General features: G+C 49.1%; 1 protein-coding gene across 1 annotated transcript in view; it reads right to left on the bottom strand.

Annotated features, from left to right (window-relative positions):
* LOC133353939 (integral membrane protein 2B-like) overlaps positions 1-16,580 on the bottom strand; it is a 36,578-nt gene extending 19,998 nt beyond the window's left edge. Inside the window, exon 1 of the mRNA XM_061570461.1 lies at positions 16,311-16,580. Within this exon, the coding sequence (XP_061426445.1) occupies positions 16,311-16,397 (87 nt within the window). The 5' untranslated portion in view covers positions 16,398-16,580. The remainder of the gene's footprint in view (positions 1-16,310) is intronic.
* Between the last annotated feature and the right edge of the window lie 1,814 nt (positions 16,581-18,394).

Genomic DNA, 18,394 nt, shown 5'->3' with positions numbered 1-18,394 from the left:
GAGGTCGTGAGTTCGATCCCAACCCTGACGCCTGCTGTATATTTGGAGTTTGCACGTCTCTCTCTCCCCGTGGTTGCGTGGATTTTTGCTCCAGGTCCTCCAATTTTTCCCTAGACATTTAGAATCAACGTGCGTTTAGAGTATTTAGCTGCTATCAATTTCCACGTGATAATAAGCCACTTCGTTGAGCTATCATTTAGGGCCAGGTCACTTCTGAAAAAGAGCTATATAGCTCAGTGGGGCCTTGCCTGGTAAAATTTAATTGTTTATAGTAAACCAGCACTTTGGAGGCAGCAGCAGCGAGGGTTGGTGGATCGCACAAATGTTGCGCAGTTCTCTTCCCGTCGGCGTCGAGGTGGCGAAAGCTGGCTCGCCAGAATGTGGTCGAGAAAATGTGGACTCATTTCCCTCTGTAGTGGGGGATAGAGCGTGTTGCCCCCCCCCCCCCCCCCACCCCCCAAATGCATCCATTTTCTCTAGGTGCCCCTGTTTCCTACAATGTGTGTTAAACGCTCATTAACTGGATTAAAACATCTTAATATAGAGGACCGCAAAGCTTGGGCAACTGTTGGTACCTGCCGGCTCACCACATGGCAGCTTTTCCCACTTGTCTCTGGCTCCTCAGAGTCATTCTCCGATGAGCGCGGTTGGCTACGTACGGTGTGAAAAAACTGTCAATGTACATACCTACGAAAAAATAAGAATAGCTTTTACCCTTTCTGGCAATAAAACAGGTGTTAAGATGTTCAAACACAAAATAGAAACCTTTTGCAAGGAATAATGTCTGCATCAACCACATGTACTTGTGGTGAACATGCAAACAAAACATGCTCTGATAATATATAGATTGTCTTTAAAACTGATGAGTCTACACCCAAAACAACCTTCTTGCGGCCTAGTCTCACGAGTGTCAGAACAGAGAATGCCAAAAGGTGAACAGTACAAAGACAATGCACGATCAGAGCACGGAGAGCTCGGGGTGAGCCACTACAGATGGGACCTTTTTGCCAGTACATCCTCTCGCTTTGAAAGCAAGCGACTACTGACTGTGTGGGGTGTGACAAGTTTAAATTATCCTTTTAATTATTATCCTCAAATTATGTCCCGTATTCTTGAGCAATTCCACAGTCCAATGTCAAGTTTTTTTCCCCACAGAACAACCGATGGAGACGGCCCACAAACCGGTTTTCGTTCGTATCCAATCTCGGGAGCCATGACGGGTGGAGTCAATGCACAACCGGGAGTGCAACTCAATGGGAGACCCTTCCACATGCGAAGAGCAGAATCCGGCTGGATTACAACGTGGTCCTACTCGAAGGATCCGTCCCGAGGCAATACCACGTGATCACTGTGACGATGCCATGCAAACATCACATCATTCAAATGTGCATGCTGTTGTGTATTAACTCGGCATGTAACCACATCGCCAGGAATGCAGCCAGCCTTATCAGGCCTCGGGGAAGCTAAAGCAGGATTGAGCTGGGGATTAGTTGATTAGAATGTTGACTACCATCCACGACAGATTGTTACGTTGTGGGCAGCATAGATCGGAGCAGCAACATTCCAGCCATTCCCACTGCGAGATTAAGGCCTCCTCATGTTGTGTTGGCCACGGATAGTCTGACCATACTTCATCAATCTGGTCAGTGTGGGTTGGTGAAGGGAGGCGGCCCAGGACCGGTTGAGACATCACTTGGCTACCAATGGGTAGCCGCTGCTGGTAATCAAACTCGGGTCACCAGGTTCATTGCGCAGTGCGGCAAGCACTGCATCAACACTGTATTTAAATGTAGCTATGGAAATGTTTTTATTTGAGGCCCATGGTAAAAAAAAGCAGTAACGTGAGACAGAAAATATGAAATGACACCAATTCGGCAGGAGATAGAGCCAGAAAGCACAAACGACAACAGCATGGACGAAACAATAAACACAGCAAAAATCGCACAAGAAAGAATTGACCGTTGAATCGAATCGTGACCCTGTATGGCGATACCTCATTGCATCACGAGGGAGGCAAAGGGAGTGAAGGACTGACACGGCACAGTAGCTACGCCCCACAGCGCCAGCACTGAACACAATGTGCACCAACTGGCTGGGCAGCTCTCGCGAGGGCAAGGTCACTCCGACGCAACCGCACTGTAAAAAGCCAGCAAGGGCCGCAAGCAGCGCGGTGCTGCATAAGGCAGCTGCGGCTCGCGCAGCCACGCGTCGCTTCTCGGCCGCGACGGCGAGGCAAGAGGGAAGTCCCCCATCCCTCCCCCGCAGTTGCTGCTAATCGCGTGCATTTATGGAAATCGCAACCGGGGTCGTTAGAGACGGGGGGGGGGGGGCACCGTTTTCCCGTAAAGTGGCCAAGGCCACCGTTCTGGGTGCCTCTGTTCCCGCAGTTCGTTGTAATTTAGTCAGGAAGTCAGAAATAAGTTTTCCCCACAACGCGAGTCAAGACAAAGACACCCCCCCCCCACCCCGTTTGGGCAAGTGCTGTTCAAAGCCAGTAGCACCACGCCCCACCAACATTTGTGGCGAGATGTTAAATACCTCGCCCGGTATGCAGGAGGTCGTGGGTTTGTATTTGGAGTTTGCATGTTCTTCCCGTGATCACATGGACTTTTCTCCGGGTCCTCCGGTTGTTTCCTCCACATTTAGAGTGTTTGGCTGCTATACATCTCCAACCAGATAAGCCACTTCTAGTTGAGCGGTCATTTGTGGCCAGGTTGCTTCTGAAAAAGAGCGAAACAGCTCAGTGGAGCCTTACCTGGTAAAATAAAAAAACACACAGCACCAAGCACTCATCTTTTGGATGAGTCAACCTCAGGGAAGTTCAGCACCGAGTTTTGGTTATTCGCCAATGCTGGGCGTGAACGGGAGTCGAACTCGGGTCACCGCGTTTGTAGTGCAGCGCACTTGCCACTGCACTGCGCTCTTCGCTGTGGCTGTTATTCACCTTGCCATCTACTGTGTCACCCGGCCGTGCCGCCCGCTGTGTCGTCAGCACAAGTGTCAGTGCCGTCCAACTGTGGTTGCGTTTCCTGTACAGGCACGTGGGTTCTGCTCCCACGGCTCCGTGACCGGGTTCACATGCCGCAAAAAGGGGGGGAGGGGGGGTAAAGCCAAAGCACGACTATAAATAAGGCTTATTCTACAGTCCTGCGAATAACAGGTACAGCAGATCGTTTTCTTCCTGGTCCAGTTAACAGAATTAAAGCACTCCTCCACCCCGGGGGGAACGGAAGGTGCCGCAGAAATATCGTGTCGGGGGTTTTCAGACCACGATGTACTGTATGTTTAACTTCTTTCACACTTTATGTCGCCAACTGTGCTAATCGGAGGTGCGGGGAAGGAGAACTAAACAAACACGAGGCACAGCCCAGACATATGCCCAAAAACCACCCGGACAGCACCCAATCTCAGAAGTTGATCTGCCTTGAGCCCGTTTGGTGCTTGGATGGGTCATCGGCCACCGTGCAAAGCCGTAAAGTGGTGGTGGCTTCGCACGGAGCCCTGTAGAGGCAGCATCAGCGAGGGTTGGTGGATCACCGCACACAAACGCCGAGAAACTCCCTTCCCGTGGGCGTCGAGGAGGAGCCGTAACCCCGGCTCGCCATCAAGGCGGGTGCAGAAAAATGTGGACTCCACCTGTTCCCCACCTGTAGGGGATACAGCGTTGCCCCCTGGCACGCGTGGGTTTTCCCTGGGTGCTGGTTTCCTCCCACACGGAAACAACTCATTCAATTGGCCAACAAACACCTTAATATAGAGAACCGCTGAGCTTGGAGGCTGCTGCCTTCCTACTTGCCTTGCGGTTCCTGCTCGCGCATCCCGCCGTCGTTCCCCGTCGCCGCGATCGAGCGAATACTGCGCGTCGCGCTACAAGTTGATATAACTACCATGGTGATGATTATTATTATCGTGAGGCAGGTGTTGTAGGCTGCTGCAGGCCAACGTTATCAGCATTGGGGGGCGCTGCAGCAAGGTCCACCGTTGCACAGCATCATCCTCCCAATGCCTTTGCTGCAGGTCGTCACCAATAGACGGTGCTTTGAAGTACGGTAAACTAACCCCCCCCCCCCGCCACCAATGACCCACGCGGTAATCCAGCGGTGGATTAACATGAAGGGCTGAGACGTGGAGATACAGGCGGCACACACAGCCCCCCCCCCCCCCTAAACAATGCGCGGGGTTTTCCGTTGTGCTCTTTGAGATTAAGCAACAAGATGACGTCCTCCACTGCATACAGTAAGAGGGAAGTAAACCCTAGTGTATTATTTACGAGCAGAAACGACCACCACCAACCACCGTATCTGCCTGATGGTAAACGGTGTGTGACGACAATGTGTGCTTTTATTTTGTGGTCGCTATGTTTAGCTAAAGGATGTCAAATATCAGCAGGTTATTTTGTCACCAAAGTTAAGTTTGAATACTGCACAATCATAGTTCGCAAGTAAAGGATCTCGCGAGCAGTTTTTTCGAGACTACACTTTATATAGACACGCAGATTTGGCGACACACACTGCCATATGGCGTGCGCTGGGGATGGGTTCGCCCATTTTCAGATTACTCTGCTAATATATCTCTCCTTCGCACACTCACTGGCACTCTCAAAGACACATAATAACACCATCTCTCCCACACACTAACAAACTGTCACTAAAGCTAAATTATATATATAAAAATTTTACCAGGGAAGGCCTAAGAGCTATCTTGCTCTTTTTCAGTAACAACCTGGCCATGATAGCTCAAAGTGGCTTATCATGTGGAAATATATAGCAGCCAAATACTCTAAATGCACGTTTCTAATGTGGAGGGAAAAACCGGAGGACCCGGAGTAAAATCCACTCGATGACAGAGAGAGACGTGCAAACAAAACCGCAGGCGTCAGGGTTGGGTTCAAACCCACCACACCTCCTCCATACCAGGCGAGGTAGTAAACATTTCGCCATCATGGCGCTCACACAAACACTCACATTATCTCTACCATACGTACACTTTACACACTAAAAAAAAGAAGATCCCCTGTAGAGACTTTACCAGACTGTTGGGGCGAGTGATCCTAGCAGCGAGTACCTATTAGGGCCGACACGGACTTAATAGGTCAACAGGACCATTTAGGGCTGAGTTGACATTGGCGAGATCCAGAACTGGTTCAGATATTCATCACCGTTGGTGACCTTGAGTGGGAATAGAACTCCGCGTTAAATGAGCGCCTGAAACATTGGATCATCGAGATTGTTGTTTTGTTTCAGAGCGGTCGAAAAGAGCCACGTCGGGGCATCATGTTCATAGCAACGTAAAGGTGGTGCAGCTGTGACGTCATATTTGTTCAAACATTCATGACAATTGTGTGCGAGTGTGTGTTCATTTCAGTGTTTGTGGGTAGCGTAGTGGTCAGCCGCTGTGCTACGAACCCGGTGACCCCAGTTAAACTCCCTGCTCACGGCCAACACCAGTGATGATTTTCCTGAAATGGTGCTGGGCCTCCCCTAGATAAACTCAGCCTCAAATTAGTACTTGGTGCAGTGTATAAACATCGCCACTTGGGAGACAAAGGCGGTCGAGCATGGTGCTGGCCACCCACCCCCTCGAGTGCTGTGCCGGCCTTTATAGGTGCTCGCGAACAGCACTTGCCCCCTATAGTGTGCTAAAGGCGACACAGGGATCTTTGTGTTTGTTGTCAAGTGAGTGTTAGTGAGTGCATGTGAGTGTGTTAGTGAGTGCATGCATGTGAGTGTGTTAGTGAGTGCATGCGTGAGAGAGATTGTACATGTGTAGTGTCAACGATTTAGAGTGTCTAGGAGGCACTTTCGTTATTAACAACTTTCACGGTCTCATCCGCACACTCTCCACAGTAGCTCAGCCCAGCCTTTACACAACACTGGCTGTCTAGCACTGACGGCGCTAACAGATAGCCAACTACTATCCTTCGTAGCGCAATATCTAGCGGAGACTTTAAGCGACGACAGGCGATGAGAGGACAGCAACGACGAGACGAGTCCATTCCCAGAACCGGCAGCCTTGAGCTCCCGCTCTCGGCTCCTTTCATGCTACCAGCACGGACTGGCTTCGCCCTGACCGCGCCTCCCTTCTCAAACCCGCTAGAAGGTTCTAGAGGCCTCCAGACGGGGTCCTCCATGACCCTTACCCTAGTTCCTCCGCTCTGCCCACACACCGTGTACACCCTCACCAGCTTGTATACTGTCTGTCCACCACAGTTGCCGCTGCTGTCCACCAGCTGGCGCTATTACACTATACGTGTATGAAAGTGTGTCAGTAAGTGCATGTGTGGGAGAGTGTGTGTATGTATGTCAGTATGTGTAGGAAAGATAGTGCAAGTGGGTGTGTGTGAGTATGTGATATTGCGTGTATCAGAAAGTGTGAGAGTAATGAGTGTTTGAGTGTGTTCGTGTGTGTATTTGTCGATGTGTGCATATCAGTGTGCACGATGGGTGGAGCGAGTGTGCATAGGTGGCTACCGCACTCTGCTACGAAACCTGCAAACCCAAGTTCAATTCCCGTTCACGGATAAAACCAGGCGAGTATCTGAACTAGTCTGGGCCTCCCCTAGGTCGACTCACCCTCAAATGAGTACCTGCTGTGGCATTTTAAACACGAGTAATGGGGGAGAAAAAGGCAGTCAGTTGTGGTGCTAGCCACACCAGCCCCTTGTTACCATTCACCATTAAAGGTGCTCGCTAACAGCACTTGCTTCGAGGGAGTGCATATCGGTGTTAAGTGTACACAATAGTACGGTAGTAGAGAATGTGGCTTGTATGTGGATATGTGAACCCATCTGTGCGGACTTTTGAGCGGTATCTTCTCTCGCGAATGGAATGATTTTTTTAATTAGCTTTTCCATCCCAAATGAACCAACCCACTCCTCACCTACAAAAAATAATTTTTCAAACACTCCAACCGCAGCACCCTCCAGAGAGAAGGTATGAAGACTTGGCAATGTTTCCCTGGATAAGTAAATACATTATTATACAAATGTACTAAAGTATACCATCATGCAAAGAGCCACTCAAAAGTTCTCATCTACACTCAGAGCTAAGCCAGTGCTGTAAATTCTACATTCTTATGGTGGAGCCAAGTCTATTATTCATTTGGCTGATATCAATTTCCAGGTGAGAAATAATTTGTGGCCAGGTTGCTTCTGAATAAGAGCTACATAATTGAGTTGACCTTACCTGGTAAAATAAATATAGTTTGTTAGTTTTATTATTTTCAGCGATTTCCTATATTCTGCACTCCTATCCTCTTGTAATTTTCACACCCCGTGCCCCTACTGGACATCTGTAATAAATAACTTCAAAACTCATTGGATTTTTCCAGGATAAATAAAGATTACGATTTTATTTTCAACAACCACTGGTTTGGTTTATTTTCGGCACAGGCAAAACTCATTGGGCAATAAATGCTCATTTTAGAATTTGGGACCTGGTTACATATAGAGACCTGGTAACAGCAAAATAACACCAAGAAAACAATCCAAAAAACGACTGCACATGGCCAAGTTCTGAATGGCATCAGCACGGTGCAACCAATACACAGAATACAGCAAGGCTACACCATATGGCACGACATCACATTTCAAATCAGCATCACGCGTTTAGAGAATTTGGCTGCTATAAATTTCCACGTGATAAGCCACTTCGTTGCGCTGTTATTGGGGGCCAGGTCACTTCTGAAAAAGAGCTATATAGCTTAGTGGGGCCTTGCCTGGTAACATTAAAATCGTTTATAGTAATCCAGAACTTTGGAGGCAGCAGCAGCAGCAGCGAGGGTTGGTGGATTACACAAATGTTGCGCAGCTCTCTTCCCGTTGGCGTCGAGGTGGCGTAAGCTGGCTCGCCAAAATGTGGTCGAGAAAATAGTCAGGTCGCTTCTGAAAAATTGCTACATAGCCGAGTGGGGCCTTACCTGGTAAAATAAAAACATATAGCGGGTTATATTAGTCTTCATTTATTCGTATCATTGTTCCTCATTTACCCAGGAAAACCTCACTGAGTCTCAAGACTGTCAGGAGGGTCCTGCCACGTTAACAATAGGAGGGGCATTGTTGCTGTGTGTAATCTGAATTGAGTAGATTGCAGGTACTATTTTATCCTTGGGAGGTTTTAGCCCAGGGGTGGGGAACCTTTCTTCTGTCAAGGGCCATTTGGATATTTATAACATCATTCGCAGGCCATACTAAATTATCAACTTAAAAATTAGCCTGTTATATTTGGTCAAACATTTAATTAACTCACCCCTAATGTGATGGCTGGAACTGCTTCTATTTGGCGAGGTGTGTGATGTTAGCTGGTATTGATGATGTTGCTACTTGCAACTGCTTTTCCAAGTTTGCTCCTAGATTTATTGAATTTCGAGTCCCGCCTGCAGTTGCCTTGGCAGGGCCAGACCAAATGATTTCGCGGGCCTCATACGGCCCGCGGGCCGGACGTTCCCCACCCCAGTTTTATCCAATACCAGTTTCACGGTATCCACATATTATTTAAAACAATAATATGTTTTACCCTTTCTGGCAATAAAGCAGGTGTTAATATGTTGAAACACCAAATAGATACCTTTTGCAAGAAATCATGTCTGCATTAACCACACGTACTTGTGGTGAACATGCAAACAAACATGCTCTGATAATATAAACATTGTCTTTAAAACGGATTGGCCTACACCAAAAACAGCCTTCTTTAGGGCCTAATCTCACGAGTGTCAGACCAGAGAACGCTAAAAGGCGAACAGTACAAAGACAATGCACGATCAGAGCACTTAGAGCTCGGGGTGAGCAGCTACAAAATCGGACCTTTTTTCCAGTACATACGTACATCCTCTTGCTTTGGAAGCAAGCAACTACTGATTTTGTGGGGCGTTACAAGTTTAAATTATTCTTATTATTAAATATGTGGAAAAACATGCCAACAAACATGCTCTGATAATGCAGACCTGATGGCTTGAAAAAGGAATCTATTAGGCATTTGAACATCTGAACACCTCCTGCTTTATTGCCATCTATATATAAAAAGGAAATTTGTGAATGTGTGTCTGTTAAAAATGTTTAGCATACTTCCCGACATGCAACAAACTTGAAATTGGGCATGTGGGTCGCTTCCAGACTGTACATGCAAAAACTATAAAAATAGACAGACTTTTGTATTTGGGGGGGGGGGGAGGGGCGCAATAATGGATATATTTTGCACGGCAAGTGAGCAGTGACGTCACATCTGTGATGTCACCCGCATGCGGCAGCGTCACGCAGTGTGCCTGCTGACGTCACGCATCCTCCCCCTCACCCTCCGCGTAGGCCGTGTATTAATCCAAGACAAGAATCCAAGTCTCGGGCGAAGCCGCGTAGTAAAGCTAGTAAATGGTATAACCTATTCTTATTTTCACTCATTTGGATACTGGCAAAAAGTTCCCAAAGATAGATATCCTTTCAAATGTGCGTCAATGTTCAGGGAAATGTTCATTTTAGCCAATGGCCGAAATGAATGATGAAGATGAACAAATGGGATGGAGAGCCCAGTCGAAATAAGATAACAAATGAAATTTGATGATTATAATTATCTAAATGGGGGTTATGGTGATTATGAGAGGGCTTATGGCAGCAATAATTTTACCGGATGAGAAAGTCTCTCACGATGAGCCGTCCTGCTCAAATCAAGAGAGAGAGACACACACACCACACGCTGACATATAACCCGCACAGTAAATCGCACTGCCATACCACCCAAGGAATCTTGCACTTAAGCCTATCGTGTACATACTAAAACAGGCAGTGTCTCCCTGCCTAAGTGGGCTATAGGACAGTGCTTTGATGGGGCTAGTTCTCAGGGTTGTTAGTTAGAATTAGAGGTAGGGCTAGAACTTACAGCTGGTCGTCTAATTGCTTAGGGCTAACACGAATGACTTCATTGGTTAGGTTGGGCCAGTTGGTAGTTGGTCAAGTTAGGGGTAGGGCTGGTACTGGTGGCTAGTTGGCTAAAGGTAGGGCAAGGACAAGTGGCCGGCTAGCGAGCTGGTTAGGGTTGGAGTAGGCCTTGTGGCTGCTTGGTTAGAGTTGAGGTAGAGCTGTTAATGGTGGCTGGTTAGCGAGTTGGTTTGGGTCGGTGAGAGGGCTTGCACTCATCGCTGGCTTGCAGGGTGGTTGGGGTTAAGTGGCTAGCTGGTTAGTGGGCAGGGTTGGCTAGCGAGTTGGGGGCAGTCGGTCCCTTGGATTTCCACATTCCCATGGAAGCAACAACACTTTCCACACATGACTAATGCAGCGTGCCATGCTATGTGTGCATTATTAATGCCAAGCTACGGCAGTGCTATACATTACCATGTTTCCCCTCTGCGCGCAATTCTAGTTTAAAAACACTCGAGTTTACGAACACAAGTATATACAGTACCTATAAACGAGCAATATAGAACACAAACAAGCCCCTACATAATACACATCAGTTCCTTTAAATATACCCAACAAGCTAACCAACCATAGTATATATACTTATAGACAGAGTTGAAAATAATCTACACAAATTGGTGGTAATACTAATTTTAATTCAAATAAAGTGAACTTGATAATGAAAAGCAGAATACTAAATGTACCTGAAGTGGAAAGGATGTAATCATTGCATATTCCCAGCTACGAGGTATGGATCGGTCAAAATGGATACGGACAGAGACAATAAACCAAGAGCTGAAATGTGCACACAAAGGAGCAAGCAGGGAAGCAGGATCTCAGTTACACCCGAGAGACAGGAAAAAGGGAATAGCGAGATCAGGGAATAAACACAATCCACACATCATCATGAGGTGTGATTAACCGTGTGCAAAACTGTAATATGCAAAGTAAACAAGTGTATAACACGCTGCAAAATTTGTATTGTAAAATAAGGTTCGATTTACAATACCCCACAACTGCAATATACATCGTAAACACACTGTAAAAAGACAAAGATCCCCCGTACAGCCTTAACAGACTGTTGGGGCAAGTGCTGTTAGCGAGCAGGCACCTATGAAGGCCGGCACAGCATTCGAAGGTGTGGGTGACCAGCACCACGCCCGGCCGCCTTTGTCTCCCCAGTGGCGATGTTAACACACCGCACCAGGTACTCAGTTGAGGCCGAGTCAATGCAGGGGAGGCCTTGGAAAGATTCAGATTAATCGTCACCGGTGTTGGCCGTGAGCAGGAATCGAACCCGGGTCGCCGGGGTTTGTAGCGCACCTCGCGAACCGCGACACTACCACTCCCCCCCACCCCAAACACACGTTGTAATAGGCATTGCAATACAATAATGTGAGGTTTACAATGCGCACAACCGTAACGTGCAGTGTGCACACGTTGCTAAGAGGGACGACGGCTGGCTACTACGAGACCAAAGACGGAGAGAGAGGAGTGGCAGTCAAGGGTGGGGAAGGAAAAAACCACGCCGGGGAGAACTTTACACCGCGCGGAGACGGAGCAACGAAATGGATCGGGTGCCGGGTGCTGTTGCAGATCGTCGCATCGTGGGGCGACGAGATGAGCGGCGTTCATTCGGCAGCAGATGAATCTTGGATGAATGATGCCGACGTAGCAGCAGATAAGAGGGTTACAACACACACCCACGCCGGGGTGGATGATTATCTCCTGTTTACAGGCCTCTGATGGTGGAAAGTCCACATTCCTCCGGCGGGTAGAAAGAGGGTACCCACCAATTTGGCCGACCAACAACAAGCACGGAGCCGCAGGAGGGCAGCAAGCAAAAGCCGCCATCGCGGATTACTCATCAACAACAAGCACAACAACAACGACAATCAACCACACCAGCACGGTCAGCAGCAGCAGCTGCTCTTCCAGTGACATTAAATAATAAAAAATAAACATTCGTAAATAAGTGTGTGGGTGATAATGGTAAAAATAATGTATAATTGGCAACGTTTCAGGCAGGGAGTGGGGATCAGGGTTCGAGACTGCCACCTTATCCACTATCTCTCTGGCCCCTCTATTATTGTGCCATGAAGAAGGGACCTTGCCCGAAACGTCGGTTATTGTTATATATGTCGCATTTACAGCCACACGGTGTTACTGACGAATGTGTTGAGTGTTTTATTTATTGTTATTTGTGCTTCGGAACCGGAATGCCGACATAGCAGCAACGGCATCATCAAATAATGCTCTTAAAACAATAATGCAGACCGCCACTGTAACAATCCACTGCTGGATGAAGGGCTTCCCCCAACGCCGTCAGTCACGTGAGGTTGCTTGACCATACTTGACCCACGCTGGTCGCCAATGCGGGGTTATGAGCATTTAACTTCCCACCGTGAATTTGACACACAGGCTTTTACAAACATTACGATCCATCATTAGCTTCCTTTGGGTCAGACCACCAGTTGGCTACATACGATGCGAAATAAGTTCAACATCGATACATACTTGTCAATGATTCAACAATAACCTTACACCACCAATCAAATCAAGTGTGTCACGCCGTGGGCAAAATATATGCCGTTTGACGTGGATTTTCAGCAAATCAGAAAGTTAAAAGGTGACCAAAATTTGGACAATTTTGTGTGATGTTTATCTGCAGACCACAGACACATTGGTGATCGCTTTCCAACCATCTGCTCATATTTGGGGAAATTACAAATATCCGAGATGTGCCGCGGTCCAGCTGATCTCAGGGATCTTTACAAGGGTTCAAAGTTATGCTAATCACACCTGTTCATACGTCTTTATGCACACGTGTAGTGAATCCAATTGAGTCGCAGACGTTATCTTGGGAGCAACACTTTTATTCACACTAACACCAAAACATCATGTAATCTATACACGGGTGTTGAACGCCCATCTAACCACGCTACGCTATCCCTGTCCGGACCACAAGCTGAGTCCCGGACCGCGTGGCTAGAGGCTTTTTCACCAACAACCAGACGAACCCCGAGCCCCACACAGGGCCCCGTTATATCGGCCTCGGCTGGGCTGGCTCTGCCCCTCGCCCCGCCCACCTTCTAGATATCTCTGGCCCTTTCCCGAAGGCTCCCGAGAGCTCTTCTATACCACGTGACCACCCAGCGGCCCCCGTTCACCGGTGGCCCCCCTCCAATATCATCCGGTCACGTGTCGGCAGGTCAACCAGCGTATCATGCCCCAACGAAACTCTGGCTGGCTGACACTCTCTCTCACTCCCTCACTGGGAGCCCGCACCGCACACTGTACGTGGTGCCTCTGCGCGAACCAGCGCTCACCCAAGCCCCGCTAGGGCTGGTACTACGCCCAGCAAACAGGGCTGCACATAATGACAACATTATCTGCCGTGGCCTCGCAGGCCCGGCACCACAGTGACATTCACACTCAATACACACGCATTAGATAATCAACTTGGCAGCGGCACACACTGCTCTACGAACCCGGCAAACACGAGTTCAAGTACGTGGCTAGCAGCAAGCGTAGCTAGGTGACATCTGAGCAACCCGCAATGACCAGCGCGCGTTTGAAGTATGGTCACACAACCACCCACCTCCTCCCTCCGTGACCGATGCTGCATGTGGGAGAGGCATTCACCCAGCAAATGAACAATCCACGGCATACAGCCACGTTTAATAATGTGTTATTATTAAAAGTCCACAGTTGTTTTTAATCATGTTTAATTTCATCAAAGTACTCCATCATTTCCCCTTCACAACATCATTTTGAAGCTGATACACTTTCAATAATTACCTTGGGCATTTATAGCCACTGGGTGACATCTGATGAACCAGAACCACAATAGCGACCACCTAGGCATCTTTCGATTCGAGTACAATTACATGGTTATGCATACTTTATACAAAAAGACACGATCCTAATCGTAAAATATACTTTAAAATTTCATCTATGTATCATTTGCTTTGTTTTTGTGCACAACAACGTACGTGGCACACTCACACAGAAAGAGGAAGCAAACGATTTAAGGGAACTACCCCAATATCTGACCCGTGCACACTGCCATGTCAAGGACGAAGTCTGCTTGGCCAACACTGATCGTCGGCGATCAGGGTCGATGGCTGGACACTGGTGACGATGTGTATGTATGAAACATCTGAATAGGTTTTACCCTTTCTGGCAATAAAACAGGAGTTGTGTTAAGATATTCAACCACACGTAATTCTGGCAAAACATGCAAACATAATATATGCATTCAATCAGTGACAATATAACTGATTGGCCGACACCAGTTCTTATGCCCTTGCCTCAGCGTCGGACCTGAGAACGCCAAAAGGCGAACAAGTAAGTACATGTTTTGCCACAAGTACGTGTGCTTAATTCAGACTTGATTCCTTGCAAAATGTATCTATCTCGTGATTGAACATCTTAACACCTCCTGTTTGATTGCCAGAAAAGCTAAAACCTATTCTTATTTTTCAAACTTTTATACTGGCAACGACTTCTTTCGCACCGTACTTAGCAGAGCCGTGCGGGCAGGAACGGGCAGGTAAACGAGTTGACCCACAGAGGACAAAACATAACTCTATAGCGCGGAGAATGTCAGCGAGGTGACGACTTGTACACAGGTCAGGATGGATTGTTGGCACGCATCGCTGGACTATGGGCCATCTGTGGGGGAAAACAGAGCTTTATAGCTCATCGGATTCCTCCAGTATAAAAAAATGTTCCGACTTAACATCCAGCAGTGCAAGGCTTGTATATAGCTTTCAGGTAGCTGACGTTTCAAAAGCCTAATTTAAACAAAAAATCCCGATAATCAGAAAACATATTTGTATTGTAATTCTGTATCGATGGGACCTTTAAGCCAGTATCCAAATGATGAGAATTGCCAGATAGGGTAAAGCCTAATGGTTTTCTCGCCAGCCCACCACCCTATGGTACCCTAAGAGCAGTCACCAAACTCGTATCATCCACTCTGGCTTCTCTAGGGCGAGGAGCCGTCCGAAACGTCGCCGATTAATTTTTATTTTTGTGTTGTTTTGACGTGTGTTAGTCTAGCGGTGGCATCATCATGATGACGACGAAGCCAGTCTAGTGTGTGTAGAGAAGTCCGACGTTTACACGTTGGGTAACCAATGCATTTGTGTGCTTATCTGGGACGCTGGCAAATTGGTTCATCTCTACGGCCGTGTTGGTATATTGCATTGTTTACATCTGTAAGCTCCTTAGCCATACAAACATTAGGACGGTAAATGATTACAGAGCAGTACGGTACATACACACACTGTATTCGTTTACATACGGTAGTACAATATTGTAAAGTTCACGTGATGACATTTAAGCAGAACTCGGGGTCTTAAAAAAATACAAAAATGCTTACACGCAGCATTGCGTGTGTGCATTCTTATCTACGGTAGCATTTGTACAATGCCCATGGCTTGCATGTTGTAGCAAATCGCATCGCGCGTCTATCCACAGCAATAATCCATAGTCCGGTTCCACGTTGACGTAGCACGACACACCACGCGTGGCGCTGTACGTCATCCGCTCACGATTATCTCGAATCCATCTCCGATGACGGGCCATGGTCCGAAACGTCGCCCGATTACAGAATGGATTTTTTTCCTTTTCATCCCGGGGCCGAGTGATTTGACAAAATCTCGAGCGGAATTTACACGGCGACTAATGTTGTACAAAGACAAAGGTCCCCCGTGTAGCCTTGGCAGACTGTTGGGGCAAGCACTGTGCGCCTGTGAAGGCCGGCGCTGTGGCACACGAGGGGGGGGGGGGCACATCGCGCCCGGCCGTCTTTGTCTCCGCCAGTGACGATGTTTACTACACCGCGCCAGGTACTCATTTGAGGCCGAGTCGACCTAGGGGAGACAATCGTCACCGGTTGTTGGTGGCCGTGAACGAGAAACGAACCCGTCGCCTGCTTCGCATGCGCAGCGCCAACAACAAGCGCCATCCGCCACGACGACGTCACCGCGGCGCTCGTGCCAGGCTACGTGCACACGCACAGACATTGGCTCTCGTGCCAGGCTACGTGCACACGCACAGACATTGGCTCTCGTGCCAGGCTACGTGCACACGCACAGACATTGGCTCTCGTGCCAGGCTACGTGCACACGCACAGACATTGGCTCTCGTGCCAGGCTACGTGCACACGCACAAACATTGGCTCTCGTGCCAGGCTACGTGCACACGCACAGACATTGGCACCGCGCGCGACGCTTCAACTCCGCCTCGCGTTTTACATCGCAGCGACGCCGCCTATCCGCAGTAGCATTTCCAAAAGGGCGCCCATGTTTACTACGCGTTGTCGCCCGCCGCTCATCGTTTGTGTCGCACGCGCGCTATTGCATATGGTAGTCCGGTTTGGGTACGGCGAAGTGGGGGGGGGGGGATCTGGGCTCACCTCCTCGGTGGCGATGAGGCCCGCGCTGCGCTCCTCCTCCTTCTCGTCCCTGGGCGGCTTGGGCCCCCCGAGCGAGATCTTCACCATGGCGAGCGAGCGGGCGGGCGAAGAGGCTTGACGAGCGTGGTGCGCGGCGGACTTCCTCGAGCGGACGCGGCGGGGCTCAGTGAGCAGTTGGCGGGCGGGGCGGTAGTGGCGGTGGTTGTTGTGGGAGGAGCGGTGGCGCAGCGGTGGCGTTCACGAACAGCGCAGACGACAAAAGGCGAAGTGCGGCGGGGGGGGGTTGCGTCAGACTCGACACCAGGGGGCACTGCCCCCCATTGGTTGCAGACGACACCACGTGGGCGCGCGGGCCGACCAATCACGCGACGATGTTGCGAGGTTATTTAACTCCACCCCCCACCGCATTTTTGAGAATCGATTTGTTGTATCGATTTCATTGTGTTCTCGATTCCATTGTATTTCGATTAGTGGGATCTGCTCTTTTGTGTGTGTGCGTGGTTTTTGCATCTCCCCCCAATTTCTATTCTGGTGACGTTTCGGGCAATGGCCCACGGTACGTGGGGCATTATGAACCATTGCTTATGTTGTTTAGGCAGTGTTGTTGACGAGGTTTAGTTATTAGACTAAACAATTTTTTAGGTCACCAGGTAAGGCCCACTGAGCTCCACAGGTCTTTTTCAGAAGCGACCTGGCCACATTAAAACTCAACCAAGTGGCTTATCATGTGGAAATTTATAGCAGTCAAATACTCTAAACGCATGATGTTGATTCTAAATGTGGAGGGGAAAAACCGGAGGAGCCTGAGAAAAATCCACACGACCATGGGGAGAAAATGCAAACTCCAAATATACAGCAGGCCGTCAGGATTGGGATCGAACTCCTGCATCACCAAATAATGTTTACTATTCTGGTTGTTTATGTGGGGGCGCGACGTCAACCACCTCCACTCCCCCCTCCTCATTGGCCGCCTCTCACCGGGCCCCCGCCGATCGAGTGATCGGCCCCCCCGCACAAGCATCCTCTCGGAGGGACATAGCCAAGTGGCTGGCTCACCACCGCCCGGGGTTATCTCTCACGCCCACGCAGAGCCGGCCCAGCCACTAAGTGACCCTTGCAATTGCAAAGGGCCCCGTGGCCAGCAGAGAGCCCCCTAGAGTCACTGCTAGCTAGTGGGTGAAAAAAATCATACATCAAAGGGGCCTCCAACCAAATTTTGCTTAGGGCCCCCTAAGGTCTAGGACCAGTTCTGCGCCCACCACCACTAATACGAAAGCGGCTGCGTGCACGCGTGCGCCCCTGCAGGCGCTTGTTTTATACAAAGCTAGCCAAAAAAAACGGCAGTATGAATATGCGCGTGCACCTCCGGGTGGTTAAGCCCTAACCCGCTTGCACACAAAGGATCATGCTAAAAACGGCGGTATGAATATATGCGCGCGCACCTCCCCCACCCTAATACGCGGCACAGCTGCACAGACACGCGAGCGTCGGCGGCCGTGTATGTGGCCTGGTTATTAAGTTCATCACGCCGAAGTTCTACCCACACACACAAATCACACTGCACCGATACTGAACGACGCAAATACACACTACCTGGGGGGGGATATTTCGCGAGAAGAGCTTTGCCTGACTCTGCCTACAAACCCAGTCACTCAAGCGTCCTACCACGTACCTCGAAGCTGGACTCACGGCGTCACACGGACGCTGTAAGAGTTGTAGGGAGAAGGACGGGAGAAAACTTTACCTTTCAATGCCTCGTAGCAGCACTCGCTGGCATCACACGGAGGCTGCGAGCGGCTCGAGAAGGCCGGACAGCAGGGAGTGGGTCTGGACGGCCCGGAGGTTGAAGACAAGAGACCGAAATCGTCCCGGGCTACTCTTTTAATTCTCTTAACTTCAAAGGCCCGGGGTCCCATTGTACCGCGCGGCCAATCGTGCGATTACCTGCAGTTACCCCCCCCCCCCCCCTGTTTTAAACCAATTTTAGGGGCATCGCAATGTAACCTGTCCTGTGAGGGTCGGCCAATCTCCTGGCACCGGGAAACCGTGAGACTTTCCCTCTAGGGGCTCTTGGGATTAAAACC

The sequence above is a fragment of the Lethenteron reissneri genome, chromosome 45 (assembly GCF_015708825.2).
Source record: "Lethenteron reissneri isolate LAM-NWPU_2019-01 chromosome 45, ASM1570882v1, whole genome shotgun sequence".
Classification (NCBI taxonomy): domain Eukaryota; kingdom Metazoa; phylum Chordata; class Hyperoartia; order Petromyzontiformes; family Petromyzontidae; genus Lethenteron; species Lethenteron reissneri.
This window is presented reverse-complemented; position numbering and strand designations above follow the sequence as displayed.